The 15,563-nt window shown below is 44.8% G+C and overlaps 1 protein-coding gene across 1 annotated transcript in view; it reads left to right on the top strand.

The window, feature by feature from the left end:
- XYLT1 (xylosyltransferase 1) overlaps window positions 1–15,563 on the top strand; it is a 371,622-nt gene that overhangs the window by 334,672 nt on the left and 21,387 nt on the right. Inside the window, exons 8-10 of the mRNA XM_012497124.2 lie at window positions 1,324–1,500; window positions 4,566–4,828; window positions 11,367–11,562. Of these exons, the coding sequence (XP_012352578.2) occupies window positions 1,324–1,500; window positions 4,566–4,828; window positions 11,367–11,562 (636 nt within the window). The remainder of the gene's footprint in view (window positions 1–1,323; window positions 1,501–4,565; window positions 4,829–11,366; window positions 11,563–15,563) is intronic.

Below are 15,563 nucleotides of genomic sequence, written 5' to 3'. Positions count from 1 at the left end.
AGGGATGATGAGCTTGTCATCACTGGGCCAGGTTTTACTATTCTGCACACATGTTAAGTAATCAGCTTTTAATCCTATTTCAGCAAAAATCACCTCTTCTCTCAATTCTGATAACCTCCTCATCCATTATATTGCAGGGAATTTCTGTATCATTATGAAAGGACACAGGGCAATCTCCCACTGCTTGATAGAGAATGTATGCCTCCCTGGGCTTGTAGGCAATTCGAGCTTAAAATCCAGGTTCATGGGCATGTCATTTAGTGTCACAGGAAGGTCAGCAGGGGGTGGTGGGTGGAGCCTCATTTACCCACCCATCCATTTAGAAGAGATTGTTTGGGAGTTTGGCTATTTTTATTCAAGACGCCTGCCACGATACTGGTGACCAAAGTTCCGTGTGTGTGCTTTCTCTACCCCTTCCTGGCCCCAGCACACACAAGCACATATACTCCAGGGTCTCTGCTCAGTCCCACCTCCTGCATCTCTGCCTTCCCTCCCTTCTCCCAGACCACTTCAAGAGGACTGGTTTAGAAGAAATCAGAAGACTGTGCCCATAAACTTGTAACGGGCAGACACAGATTCCCCAACAGCTTCCCTTAGGGAGAGAGAACAGGGAGGAAATATATTTGCCTGGGACTGTCATAAAACAGTGTCGAAATATTATAGAAATCTTTCTCTCACTCTCTTGCAATCTCTCAAGTACTCCAGTGATTGTTTCTCCTCTAGTTTTTCTTTTCTTTTCAGATCCAACGTGGCCTCTTTCTCAGATCCCTTAAAGCAGTTGACCAAGAATCCTGGGATTAGGGAGAAAATATGGCACGTGGTTCAGTACCATGGACAGCCAGCAGCCCCACCCACTCCCTTCCCTATGTTGCAGTCCCACGATGCAGGAAGCCGTGGGTCTAATACAACCATCAATCTGGTCTCCCTACCCCAGGGTGAAATTCCAGCGCCCCAGTCAGACTTGAATCCCTTTGATTTCACATAGTCTGTTGGACAGAGCATCCACTCTGAGTTGGACCACATGGGCAGCTGACCTCAAATGCATGCAGAGAACGTAAGAGTCCCTTGACAGCCGGGTAGTTGTGTTACACATTTTTGCATCGCTATGAAGGAATATCTGAGGCTTGGTAATTTATAAAGAAAAGAGGTTTATTTGGCTTGTGGTTCTGCAAGCTGTACAGGAAGCTGCCCAGCCTCTGATGAGATGCCACATTCTTTTAAACAACTAGTTCTTACTTGAACTCAGAGCAAGGAAGGGTTCACCATTTCCCACCCCAGTCCATTTGTGGGTGTCCTCAGGCTCGGCCCCTCTCTCCCCTGCAGTCCTTCTTCCATACGGTCCTGGAGAACAGCCCCCACTGCGACACCATGGTGGACAACAACCTGCGCATCACCAACTGGAATCGCAAGCTGGGCTGCAAGTGCCAGTACAAGCACATCGTGGACTGGTGCGGCTGCTCCCCCAACGACTTCAAGCCACAGGACTTCCACCGCTTCCAGGTGAGACTGGCCTGCCAGCCTCCTAAGTGATGCCTTCCCAACAAACCTCTGCAGAAATCCAAGGCCAGACCTGCAGGTCATCTTATCACATGGTACCCAAACCTGGCTGTCGATAATAATAGTTAACAGCATCAACAGTAGCCAGTGTTTATTGAGCACTTACTTCAGGGCTGTTCTAACCACATTGACTCATTAACCCAAAAACAAATGACCTTTCATTATTATTCCATTTTAGGGATATAAGCCCTGAGAGTGCTTGGCCCCAAGATGGGCACCCCTTCCTGCTCTGCTCCCTCCAAGCCAGCATGGTGCATGCTGGCTTCTTCCTCCACCCCTCCCCACACCTAGCAGCAGAGAGCACAAATATGAATGCCACTAAATAGTTAAACGAATGACTCAGGTCACTGGAGCCACCGTGGAGAGATGGCATGCTACTTCCCAAACCACTGACACAGGAAGGCAGGGACACAGTGCCAGGCTCATAACCCAGCCAAGGTGTCCTTGATGTGTGAGCAGGATGCTGTTTGTGTTTGATCTTCTCTGTGCCAGGCTGTGTGGGCATTGGCTTTACTGGGGCAGACGTCCCTTTTATTGTTCAGGTAAGGAAACTAAGGCATGGAAGGGGGTGTTCCAAGTGGAGTTTTTTCCAGAAGTCCCTGCTGCCTTCCTGGTTTTGTGCCTGTATGAGTACAGAGTACACTGCAGGTTTTCTGTCATTCGTATTCCCCTTAAGGTTCCCACCCAGCAGCTGCAGCCACCTTAAGCTGGCAGACAGGAAGCTGCTTAAACCCACATCTTCCCTGCAGAGAGGGTTGCAGGAGAGTGTTTGACCTATTCAGTGAATTACCATGTTTGGAGAGGACCACTCCCTCACTGCCCTAATCGCAGAGAATATTCATGACTTAGAGCACAAAACCTCCACGTGTTGATTCGCAGAGCCCCGCACTCCCCCGCAGGCGCCAGCATTTGTATCCTAGCCCGGCATCCTGGGGACATTGTAGCCTCTGATAAAGACTGCCTTGTGCTCACAGCAAGCAGAGATTAGGAATATCCCCCAAGACCTAGAGTCAAGACACTGCTACCTGTAAGGAACTCGGAGTTCTTGTGTGAAGAACTTGGAGAGAAAGAATAATATAGTAACGTACCCTGTTAGAAGATCCAGCTATGGTCAGAATCACAGGCAGAGAAAGGAGTTTGTTCTGCCCCTAGATGGGTTCCTGGTAACAAGGGGCTGGTGATAATAATCAAATAGCAGCCTACACTGTGTGCTAGACACTATGCTAGTAACCCATTTTAAGGATGCTGAGGCCCAGAGAGTTTGAGTGACTTGACCTGCACAGCTAGACAGTAGCCAAATGAGGATTTGAACAGAGGTGGTCTAACTCTCTACAGTGCTACTGTGAAAGGAACCAAGCTGTGCTCCCCACCACAGAGGTTTCCTGAAGCAGATTGGCGATGACATGTTTAGAATAACACCAAGGGTACTTACCATGAGGGGGCTTCCCACTTAGTTGCCTCAGTCCTGGAGTGATACAGTAGAAAGAGCTTGGATTTTGGAGTCATGCATTCGGGCTTCAAATCTCACAATGGTGTGAGTCTGTACATATCGCTTTGCCTCTCTGAGCTCAGTTTTCTCATCTGTAAAATGGGAATCATAATACCTGCCTTGCCAAGTTACAGGGAAAATTAGAGGTAATGACATAAGTCCATTGCCCTGCATATTGTGTGTGGTCAGTAGTTATTGCTGCTATTAATCTACCACCATGAAAACAGTGCTGGACCCTAATTTAGGTCAATAATAACACTAGACAATAATAAGCTCCTCAAGGGAGAGGCCTGTGTTTTATTTGTCTCCACAGCCCTACACAAGGGGTCAGCAAACTCTAGCCCTGGGGGCCAAAGTCAGCCCACTGCCTGCTTCTGTAAATGAAGTTTTGTTGGAATGCAGCCATACCTATTTATTTAGTCTCTTGTCTGTGGCTGCTTTTATGCCATAAAAGCAAAGTTGAAGGTTTCAAAGCTATTTTAAATATTTACTGTGTGGCCTTTTACTGAATATAAAACCTGATGGATTACAGGTGCTTAGTATTTAACCCTCCACCCTGACTCTTCATCCCATCTCTGATAGTGACTTGCTGTGTGTTCTCAGCTAAGTCCCTTACCATCTCTGGGCCTGTTTCCTTGAGAGTTTGGTTGATATCAGTGGTCCTGAAACACTGAATCATAATCACCTGGGATTTTTTTTTTTTTGAGCTACACTCCAGAGCTATTGACTCAGTAGGTCCTTTTTCTGTGAGACAGAGTCTTGTTCTGTCACCCAGGCTGGAGTGCAGTGGCACAGTCTCGGCTCACTGCAACCTCCACCTCCTGGGTTCAAGCGATTCTCCTGTCTCGGCCTCCTGAGTAGCTGGGACTACAGGCGCATGCCTGGCCTGGAATCTGAATTGTTCAAAGTCCCAGAGATTACGATCCCTTGTGAGTCTGCAAGTTGGCTGAAATACCAAAGAGCCAATAGGGTGTGGTGGAGACTGCAGTGAGCAGAAGAACCTAGGTGCTGTCTAAAGAAACAGCCACTACCCTTCAGCTTTAACCAGTTGTTACCATGTTACCTGGGGTTGCCAGATCTATTGCTGTTTAAAGAGAAGCCAAAAGAATTTCCATGAACTCTTTCATGTTTGTTTTAAATATGGCTAGCTAAAATACATCTGCAGGCTGTATTTGCCCTAGATTACTAGCTGTGACCTCTGCCTAAATGAGGTCTGAGATCCATCCCAGCTATTACCATCTAAAATTTAGTTTCTTTAACAGACATCTAAATGATGCTTACTAAGTGCCTATCATTGCTTCAGATGTTCTGCACAGATTAACTCATTTAGTCCTCCTCACTCCCTTATTATAACCCATTTTACAGATATTGAAACTGAGAACACAGAGGTGCAAAAAAGTATCGGAGCTAATTGGGGTCCAGCAGAGCTTTGCTTCTAACCACAGGATATGCCCTTAGGTTCCCCCCACCCCCAGCACTCGCTGATGTGGCTTTTCTATTTTTAATCCCATGAGTACAGCAGACAGCCCGGCCTACCTTCTTTGCCCGCAAGTTTGAAGCCGTGGTGAATCAGGAAATCATTGGGCAGCTGGACTATTACCTGTACGGGAACTACCCTGCAGGTACCCCGGGCCTCCGCTCCTACTGGGAGAATGTCTACGACGAGCCTGACGGTATCCACAGCCTGAGTGACGTGACACTCACCTTGTACCACTCCTTTGCCCGCCTGGGTCTTCGACGGGCCGAGATGTCCCTGCACACGGATGGGGAGAACAGCTGCCGGTGAGCCCTATATGGGATGCAGAGAGGGGAGCTGAGAAGCAGGAGGAGGCTCAGGGTACAGAGTGGGGGCCCTTCCTCCTCTTTAGGGATCTGCAATGCCACCCTGCGCTTTCTCTCTTCCTTTGCCCAAAACTCATCTAACACCACCCTCCTAGCGTGCATGGCATTTCCAATTGTGCTTTACTTTCTCAGATACCAGATATCCTATGTACCCTGTGATTTTACTCATTCTTCATGCTACATATATATACTTTAGAAGGAAGCTTTATGTCACCATATCATATGTAGCATTTGTCTTAAGTGGAAGATGATACACAACTTTTTTTGATGGAAAATGTCAAAGATGTACAACATAGAACAGTGGAACCCCATGTTCCCATCACCCAGCCCCGGCAGTTTCCAACATGGGGCTGATCTTGTTTCATTTTCATCTTCACCCACCTTCCGCCTCCTCCCGGATCAGTTTGAAGTCAATCCCAGACATCCTATCATTTCAGCCATCAATATTTTAATAATGTATCTCTGAAAAATAACTCTTTTAAAAACATTCACTGTAATGTCATCACACCTAAAAATATCACAAAGAAAATTAATAGGCAGAACTATTGTTGAAACTTCTCAACCACCCCTTACAATTGTCTCACCTACCACTAACTGCTGATACTTCAGGAAAGAGTGTTCTAGAAGACGTGGAAAGAAGAGGGGGAGGTAGGAAAATAATTCAACATAATCCCTTCTCCTCTCATCTCTTTCCCTAAGCCAGCCAAGGCTTTCACGTTGTGTACCCTTTCTTTTGTTCTGAAGCAATATGCATTTTGGATATTTACATAATTGCAACAAGAATTGGGTATCCTGTTTTCCTCCCTTGGCATTATACTATTAGCCCCCATTTCTCCACGCTGCTCAGTAGCTTCCGCAATGATAATGATTCCTTTTAATGCCTCTAGTATTCCATTGAGCAGAAGTTCCAGAGTTTGCTTAATCTGGCCCTTCACTGTTGCCATTGTCAGTAATGTGCCATTGTAAATAATGTTCTGATGAATCTTTTCTCCGAAAGCCCTTTTTTCCATTCTCTCTTCTGATTATTTCCTTAGGATAGATTCCCAGAAGTGCCTCTAATCATTCTCCTCCTTTTTCTTCTTCGTTTAACAACATAGCTTCTTTCTTTTTTGCATCAGTATGTGACGGGGCTGGGGGGAAGAAGATTGTTCACTAACTCTCTGAAAACACAGGCAGGTTTCCCATGCGGTGTCTCATCCCTGGCCAGCAAGGTTTCTGCAGGGCTGTGACACTGGCCCATCGCCTCCTCACATCCCTCAGCTTCTCTCTCTGTAAAGTTTCTGATTTAGTTCAAAGGGAGACTAGTGTGGGTTAGGAACCCAGGACCTGCAGTTTAAACTCTGCTTACAAGCTATTGACCTTGGGCAAGTCATTCATCTCACTGAGCTTCGGTTTCCTTATCTGTGAAATGAGGAGAGTAATACTCATCATCTTTGTATCATAAGGTGTTGTGAAGTTTAAAGGAGATAATCGTCAAAAACTACCTGATGAGTGATACAGTGTTTTTCTGAGACAGAGTCTTGCTCAGTCGCCCAAGCTGGAGTGCAGTGGTGTGATCTCTGCAACCTCCACCTCCCAGGTTCAAGCGATTCTCCTGCCTCAGCTTCCTGAGTAGCTGAGACTACAGGCACGTACCAGCACACCCAGCTAATTTTTGTATTTTTAGTAGACACAGGATTTCACCAGGTTGACCAGGCTGTTCGTGATCTGCCCACCTCGTCCTCCCTAAGTGCTGAGATTACAGGCGTGAGCCATTGTGCCCAGACTTGTTATTCCCATTTTGACAGTATTTTATGTACTAATTGCTCAGGGTTCAGGTCATTGCTGGTATCTTAGTTGCCAGTTGCCATTATGATGCAGCCAACAGTGAACCTACTGTGTGTGATAGTAACAATTCCTTGTTCTCTCCCTGTGCTTTTCTTTGTTCACTGCCTCCCACTTCATAGCCAACCCTTCTCAAGTCAACAAAGCCATCCAAGGACCACCTCCTCTATGACACTTATTAAGATAGCTCACCCCACACCCACCATCTCCCAAGCTGAAAGTAGTTCAGGGACTTCACCTTCAGCATGTGCGGTATCTTGGGTCAAGGTCACCAGGGAGTCTCTCTCCCTGCAGTGCTAGTCTGGAAGCAGAATCCCTGCATGTATCCCCAGTAGACAGTGCAGGGCCTGACACTTGGAAGGCAAATGTCGTTCCATAATAATTACAGTCGCAGGCTTCCTAGAATGTATAAGGTAAATGATCTTACAGGAAATTCCAAAAGACACCCCCAATTTATCTAGGGTCGTTGAAAGTTTTTCCTAGTACTCATTTTGGAACGAAGTGAGCTGTCACGTTGCCTCGAGCCAGCAATCCTCTGGTATCCACCTCGTTTTTTATTGTAATAGAACTGTGGTGCCTTGCTGTGGGCAAAGCCAATGTATTTATGAATAGGAGCCTGAAAATAAATCAGGACAAAAGACCCTTATCCCAAAAGGCAGAAGAGAATGGATTCCTGGCCCCGGGGCATGTGGGGAAACAGCAAGTGAAAACTTTATCTGGGTATTTTAGGCAAATTGTGCCTTTCCAGTCTGTAATATAACCTTTCATTAAATAATGTTTATTGATTTTTCTTTCTCATTATAAAGTAACACATGTGTATTGCAGAAGTTTCTGAAATGGCAGGTTGAGAGAATAAGAAAATAAAGTTTGCTTGTAATCTACCATCCAGAAATAAGGATGTCAGCATTTTATTACAGGTCCCCAAATGCCCTCCAGGGCAGGCACGAAGCACTAGAATCACTCAGTGTGGCCCCTGCAGGGTGCGCTGACCGTGGGAACCTGGAGGTCCATGGTGCTGAACCGCAGTACATTCTGTGGGAATGTGGACTTGCAGTTGCCAGGCAAATCTCCTAATTTTTTTTTTAGTGCTCATCGTATTTAAATAATAAGCAAGAAAAACACCTTTGGGCCAAACAAATACATCGGTTGCATTCCTGTAGACGATTGTACGGCATCTTGATTATTTTTCTGTTTTGAGACATTAACGGTTTTCATTACTTGGATACCAAATACAGTCAGGACGAGGCATCAGAGGGCTTTGTGTTACTCCTTGGTTACAGGGACTGTAGATGTAACTTAAATGCACGAGGTTCAAGAGAAAACCCTTTTAGAATTTTCACTCCTTCGATAAGTACTGATTGAGCAGCTGTCATGTGTCAGGCTGTGTGTTTGTTAGGCATGCAGAATTCAGCCTTGATCCAGGCAGCCCAGGCCTGTGAACTCAAAGCCCTCCCATTCTAGTGTGAAGACAGACAGCACCTAAGCACAAGTAAACCAGAATATAAGATCAATAAGGGTAAATGCTGTGCAAAAAATGAAGATAAAGTCACGTGAGAGTGACAAGTCAGAGGCAGCAATGAGAAAGGAAGTGGTGGATTAGGGTAGCAGGAAACAAAAGGAGGCTAGAGAAAGCGGTAGGGCTTTGTGGACCAGGTAAGGAGTTTGGATTTTATTGAAAGCATGAAGCAAAGTGCCTGTGGCATTTAAGTGCAGGACGATGGACGTGGCTACTATGGGAACAGGTTATAGTGGGCAAAAGTAAGAGAGGGTGACAATTAAGGAAGCTCCTGCAGAGGCACAGGTTATAAAAGGATGGTGGCTTTGACCAGGATTCTGGCAGTGTATAAGGAGAAGAGCGGATGGAAGGGCCCAGGTGTGATGGCTCACGCCTGTAATCCCAGCTACTGGGGAGGCCGAGTCAGGGAGAATTGCTTGAACCTGGGAGGCAGAGGTTGCAGTGCGCCAATTTCACGACACTGCACTCTAGCCTGGGCGACAGAGTGAGACTCCATCTCAAAAAATATAAAGAAGGTGAAGGGAGGCAAGTAATCAAAGATTGACTTCTAAATTTTTTTGACTGCTGCTTTCTGGAAACACTCTTCCTTTGACTCCCATGACAGTTCACCCACCTCACAGAACACACACTGGCAGTGCTTTACTTGTCTATTGTCACGATAACACTGTGTAACAAACAACTCCCAAATCAGTGTTTTGAAACAATAGGCATGTATGTAATGCTCACGTTTGCAGATCAGCTGGACAGTTTTCCCAGTATGGGCAGGCCTTGCTCCCCTATCTGCAGCCAACTGCAAGTCGGGAGGTGGCTCTGTGGTCCTCGGCTGGGAATAGTTGCCTGAGCCTAGGATGGCTTCAGCTGGGACAACTGGGGTAGCTCTCCTGTTTCAGATGTCTCCTTCTCCAGCAAGCTAGCCCAGGCATGCTCTCATGGTGACCTCAAAAGAGCAAGAAAGCAAACAGAAATGTGCAAGGCATCTTGAGGCCCTGGCTCAGAACTGACATGACAGCCCTTCTACCACTTTCTGTTGTCCAAAGAAGATTCCAGAGGTAGAAAAATAGGTTCTGCCTCCCAGCTACAAGGAAACTTGCAAAGTCACATGAAAGAGAGCGTGAGATACAGGAGATGGGAGATTTGGGACATAAATGCAGGTGACCACTGGCTCTTTCATGACTGTATCTTTGCTGTCCAATATGGTAGCCACAAGTGGCTACTTCAGTGTAAATTAACTAAAACTAAATACAATTTAAAATTCAGTTCCTCAGTCACACTGGCCATATTTCAAGTGCTGAGCAGTCACACTTTGCTAGTGGGTTGGGAGATGGCTGCCCCAAAATCTCACAAATCATCACTAAAGAACTTACTCATGTAACCAAACATCACCTGTTCCCCCAAATCCTATGGAAATAAAAAGCGTTTGGCCTGGCGCAGTGGCTGACACCTGTAATCCCAGCACTTTGGGAGGCCGAGGCGGGCGGGTCACTTGAGGTCAGGAGTTTGAGACCAGCCTGGCCAACATGGTGAAACCCCGTCTCTACTAAAAATACAAAAATTAGCCGGGCATGGTGGCTGATGCCTGTAATCGCAGCTACTCAGGAGGCTAAGTCAGGAGAATTGCTTGAACCCAGGAGGCGGAGGTTGCAGTGAGCCGAGATCACGCCACTGCACTCCAGCCTGGGCAACAGAGTGAGACTCTGCCTCAAAAATAAATAAATAAAATATTTCTGTCATCGCAGGAGGTTTTATGTGATAGCCCTGCCTAGATTTTGTTGCAGTGGTAGAATGACAGCACAGTCCGTGGACTTTCCGCTCCCAAAGTCCAGATTTAAAACAGGTTTGCATGAACTGTGAATGCCCAACAAACCATCTGAAGACTGTTCAAGTTTTTTTTTTTTTTTCTGTGCTCCCTGGAAGGCATCCCAGTAACAAGGCAATGATTTCAGGAGATGTGTGAACACAGGAAGGCAGCTTCCCTAACTGTTATAATTGGACATAAAGACTTAAAACTCCAGATCAGGACCAGAGGGAAGGCTGCGTTTAGCTAAGCAGGGACAATGATTTGTGAAATGCTGTTATGAAGGACCCACAAGCGCCTTCTTAATGCTGTGCAATTTACACATTGCAGAAGTGGCAGCTTTTTATCTGACAAGTAGGAAATATATATCTGACAAGTAGGAAATATACCAAGCTGGGCTCCTCTGAGGTACTCCTCTTTTGCCGTCTGCTTCCCCCTTTTCTCCGGACATCTCTGCTTCGCTTCCCTGCCCCTTTCAGCTAGCAAGCTTTTGTGGATCAAAGACATGCATTTTAAAACAACAAGCCACTTTTGCATGTATGTGCATGTGTGTTTATCTCAGATTGGCAATCATTGTTAAAGATGATAACCAGTGTGAGTGGTAAGGACTGTGAGAGAATAAATCAGTACTTCTGAAACAGTTAAGCTGCAGACACGAAGAGCCTCAGAGATTTAAACAGAGAGAGAGACGAATGAAAGATTTTGCCCAAAGATGTTGAATGCAGCATTGTTTAGGGAAGCAAAAAATTAGAGTTATCATCCAATGATAGGGAACTTACTGTATCAAATGTGGTATTAACTATGATGAAACACTGAGTATCAACACATACAATGTCATGTCTTCAAAGACTTTTCAAAGATGTGATAATCCTCAGGAAATACTATACAACGAAGACAGAATAATAGCTGGGATAGATAGATGCCAACTATGTAGTATTTATGCAAATAGATGCATAGGAAATAAGGCCGAAGGGAAATCCATCAGTATGACAGTGTTCACACACCATTTTCACTGCCCGGTACCAAGCACCAGAGGACTCAATATCTGTGAATTGACATTATGTATGGGAAAAGGCATGGGAAGTAGTCATTTTACTTTCTTTGTTGTACTTTCCTACAGTCAGCGTGTTTTTCATTTATAATCAATCAGCAAAAGAAAAAAGTATTCATAGTCATTGAGATCATAGATACATAGGGAGCAGCTTTCAGACACATGTAAGGAAAATAGTAGGCATTGTGCACAATGGGGGCTGCTTTAGGAACAAAACTAGCTTGGCGGGTGGGGAGCCTCACTGTGATCCTACACACCTTGGGCCCTAACGCATGAGCGCCTGTGTTTTCAGGTACTACCCAATGGGCCAGCCAGCATCTGTCCACCTCTACTTCCTTGCCGACCGCTTCCAGGGCTTTCTGATCAAGCATCATGCTACCAATCTGGCCGTGAGCAAACTAGAGACTCTGGAGACCTGGGTGATGCCGAAAAAAGTCTTCAAGATCGCAAGCCCACCCAGCGACTTTGGGAGGCTGCAATTTTCCGAGGTAAGAGGCCAGGTCTTGTCATATTTCATTGTATTTTTGCAGTTCCCTCGGCCAGATTCTACTCCACTATCTGACACTTCTAGTTGGAGATGGAGGAGAAGAGGACTCGGAGAGCCCTAAAGATAAGCTAACCCTGTGCCTGGAGGAGGTTCTCCAGCCCCCGTCACTGGCACCAGCATCTTAAACAGGGGAAGATCAAACCAACTGGAACACAGATGTATTTTTTAGGGTAGAATTTCTGCTCCTCTGAATTTTTTATCCTAGCCAGTGATGACTCCTAAACCAATGTCAGTAATATTAGTCCCATTTTACAGAATGCAGAACTGAGGCTTATAGAGATCCAGAGATTTTCTGGATTGCTAGGAAGTGGGAGAGCTCAAAATTCAACCTAGGTCTCTTTGGCCACAAATCCTATGCTTAGTTGTGATTTTGTATCCATAGTTTTTAGCACACCTGGATTCGCTCAAGGGAAGTACCAGATCAATCATTGAATATACGATTAGATGAGTAGATGAATGACGGATTGAAGGAAGGAAGGATGGATGGACAGATGGGTCACATAGCTAGCTTTTTTTTTTTAATCATTCTGATCTAAATCCAAATGATACACCTTCAGAGAAGCCTTCCCTGGCCACCCACTTAAGCTGCTGCAATAGCTACATTCTCCACCCAACCCTTCCCTATTGTAATACTTTTTCTTAGCATTTACTATCTAAAATTATCTTATTGCTTTATCTGGTCACTCATTGATTGTTCACAAGAGAGCTGGAACTGTGTCTCCCTCTTCACTGCAGTATCCCCAGCACAGAGAGAGTAGGTAGTCTTTGTAGATGCTGAATAAGACTTTTGAATGAATGAGTGAGTATACTTGGGTCGTGGTGCAGGAAGGAAGGGGAAGCGTGATCAAGCCTGGTGCATATTGTTTACAGAAAACTGCAGCACCTGGTTTCTGCCTTCCTCACATCTGTAAGTGCTAAGGAGGCAATTTGTCACAATAGTTCTGACTGCTGGATTAGGGACCAAGATTCTGATTGTAGACTGTGGTACATCTTGAGGGACCAAGTATGTTGGGGAGAGGCGGAGTCCCACCCTCTTATATTTTCTTATGTTTTCCTTGACAGTCCTTCTCTAGCTTCTGTAGCCCTGTCTAATGAATGTATGTATCCCCATGACAAACAGGCACCAGTGAGAGTTTCTTGTTAAGCCACTGTTTTCAATTAAGACTCCTAGTGGATTTGCTGGATGTGAGCAGCCGAGGGAGCCCACTCCATAAATTACTGGCATCAGGGGGCAATTAGATACTGCCCCAGTTGGATTCTGTGCTAGGGGCCTGAGCAGCCAATTGACAACATTAATGTCCCATTAAAGAGATGAATGCCTGGTGTCTGGGCTCTCCCTGTTTATCAGCTTGCTGTTGGGCGACTGGGTACTTCTGGCAGTGACAAATGATGTTGGCCCCTCCATGGCTAGTGCTTTGGGGTGGGGGGTCCTCACTACACAGGTCTGGCACCCTTGGAGTGAGAACCATCAAAAATAACAGCATGTGATGCAGAGAGCCCTAACTCGTATTTTGAATTTTTTCTAAAGTCTTAATTTTAGTGGCAAATGAACAGAAAGGCCAGGAAGAACTACAGGGCCGCTCTGTGGGCTATTTAGGATCTCCTTGGTGTTAGCACTATCCCAGGGCCTTGTATAGTGCCTGGCTCACAGCAGGTGGCTGAACAGCTCAGATACATTTCTCCAATCCATGGGAATCTCATGCTGTTGACTTGGAAAAAAAAAGATGCTTATTCTTTCTGCAGGTAGTCACCGAGTGCCTACAATGTGCCGGGTTCAGGAGGGATTGTGGTGAACCAGACAAACCAGGCCCCTGTGGTCATGGAATTGCATTCCAATGGGGCAGCCAGCCAATGAGTGAGCAAACAGATAAACAAAAACAGCTCAGCTAATGATAGGAATTCTAGAGAAAACTTCATTCATGTGATTGCTGGGGACTCAGGACATTGATGGGGACAACCTTCAATAGAATGATTCATCTAGGAAGGCTTTTCTAAGCAGATCACTGCAGAGCTAAAGCCTGTAAAAGAGCTAGTCCTGGGGAGATCTGGAGCATTCTGAGCAGAGAGAGGAGCATATACAAAGGCCCTGAGGCACTGGGAATGAGCTAGGAGTACTTGAGTTGCAGTGAGACCAATGTACTGAGTGCAGCAAGTGAGAAGGAAACTGGTAGGAAAGAGGCCTCGGGGAGTAGTCTTGCAGGCCCTGGAAAGATGTTTAGGTTGTATTTTAAATGCAGCGGAAAGATAGAGGGAAAATGGCGATAGGAGGCAGGACAAACTTGCAGCTCCCACTCAGATGGACAGAGCAGTGTGTGGAGCCCCACATCATGAACTTTTGCTCCAAGAACTACTGCAGAAACATGCCAGGAAAGCCAAGAGGATCCATAGAGCCTTTGAGGGAGGTGGATTGCCCCTGCAGGCGCTGTGGGACATCCAAGGAACTGTGAATTGGCTTGCTTTAACATCCCCAAAAGATCACACTAGCTCACCAGCGATGGATTCAAATCAAGAAGAAATCTCTGAATTACCAGAAAAATAATTAAGAAGTTCGACTATTAAGCCAATTAAGGAGGCACGAGAGAAAGGTGAAGTCCAACTTAAAAAAAAATGATATAGGATATGAATGGAAAAATCTCCAGTGAAATATAACCTAAATAGAACACAGTCACAACTTCTGAAAATGAAGGACACACTTAGAAAATTGCAAAATGCACTGGAAAGTCTCAGTAATCGAATCAAACGAGTAAAAGAAAGAACTTCAGAAATTGAAGACAAGGCTTTCAAATTAACCCACTCCAACAAACACAAAAAAGAATTTTAAAAAAATGAACAAAGCCTTCAAGAAGTCTGGGCGTATGTTAAACAACCAAACTTAAGAATAATTGGTGTTCCTGAGGAAGAAGAGAAATCTAAAAGTTTGAATAATGAGGGAATAATTGAGGAAAACTTCCCCAGCCTTGCTAGAGATCTAGACATCTAAAGACAAGAAGTTCAAAGAACACCTAGGAAATTCATTGCAAAAAGATCATGCCTACGCACAACAGTCATCAAGTTATCTAAAGTCAAGACAAAGGAAATAACCTTAAGAGGCAAAAGCATCAGGTAACCTATAAAGGAAAACCCATCAGATTAACAGCAGATTTCTCACAGCAGAAACCCTACAAGCTAGAAGTGTCCTATCTTTAGCCTCCTTAAACAAAACAATTACCAGCCACGCATCGTGTATCCAGTGAAACTAAGCTTCATAAATGAAAGATACAGTTTTTTCAGACAAATGCTAAGATAATTCACCACTACCAAGCCAGCACTACAAGAACTGCCAAGAGGAGCTGTAAGTCTTGAAACAAATCCTTAAAATAAACCAAAATAGAATCTCTTTAAAGCATAAATCTCACAGGTCCTGCAAAACAACACAATGAAACAAACCAAGGTATTCAGGCAACAAATAGCATGATGAATAGAATAGTACCTCACATCTCAATACTAATGTTGAATGTAAATGGCCTAAAAGCTTCACTTAAAAGATACGGAATGGATAAGAATTCACTAACCAAGTGTCTGTTGTCTTCAAGAGACTTGCCTGGCACATAAGGATTCACATGAATGTAAGGTAAAAAGGTGAAAAAAGATATTCCATGCAAATGGACACCAAAAGTGAGCAGAAGTAGCTATTCTTATCAGACAAAACAAAACTTTAAAGCAATGGCAATTAAAAAAGACAAAGAGGGACATTATATAATGATAAAAGGACTAGTCAAACAGGAAAACACCACAATCCTAAATATATATGCACTAACACTGGGGCTTCCAAAACAATACTGCTAGACCTAAGAAATGAGATGGACAGTAACACAGTAATATTGGCACACTTCATCAAGACAGAAAGTCAATAAAGAAACAATGGACTTATGCTATACCCTACAACAAATGGACTTAACAGAT

Source organism: Nomascus leucogenys, chromosome 18, assembly GCF_006542625.1.
Source record: "Nomascus leucogenys isolate Asia chromosome 18, Asia_NLE_v1, whole genome shotgun sequence".
Classification (NCBI taxonomy): Eukaryota; Metazoa; Chordata; class Mammalia; order Primates; family Hylobatidae; genus Nomascus; species Nomascus leucogenys.
The sequence above is the reverse complement of the archived record's forward strand: the minus strand, read 5'-3'. Positions and strand labels throughout refer to the sequence as shown.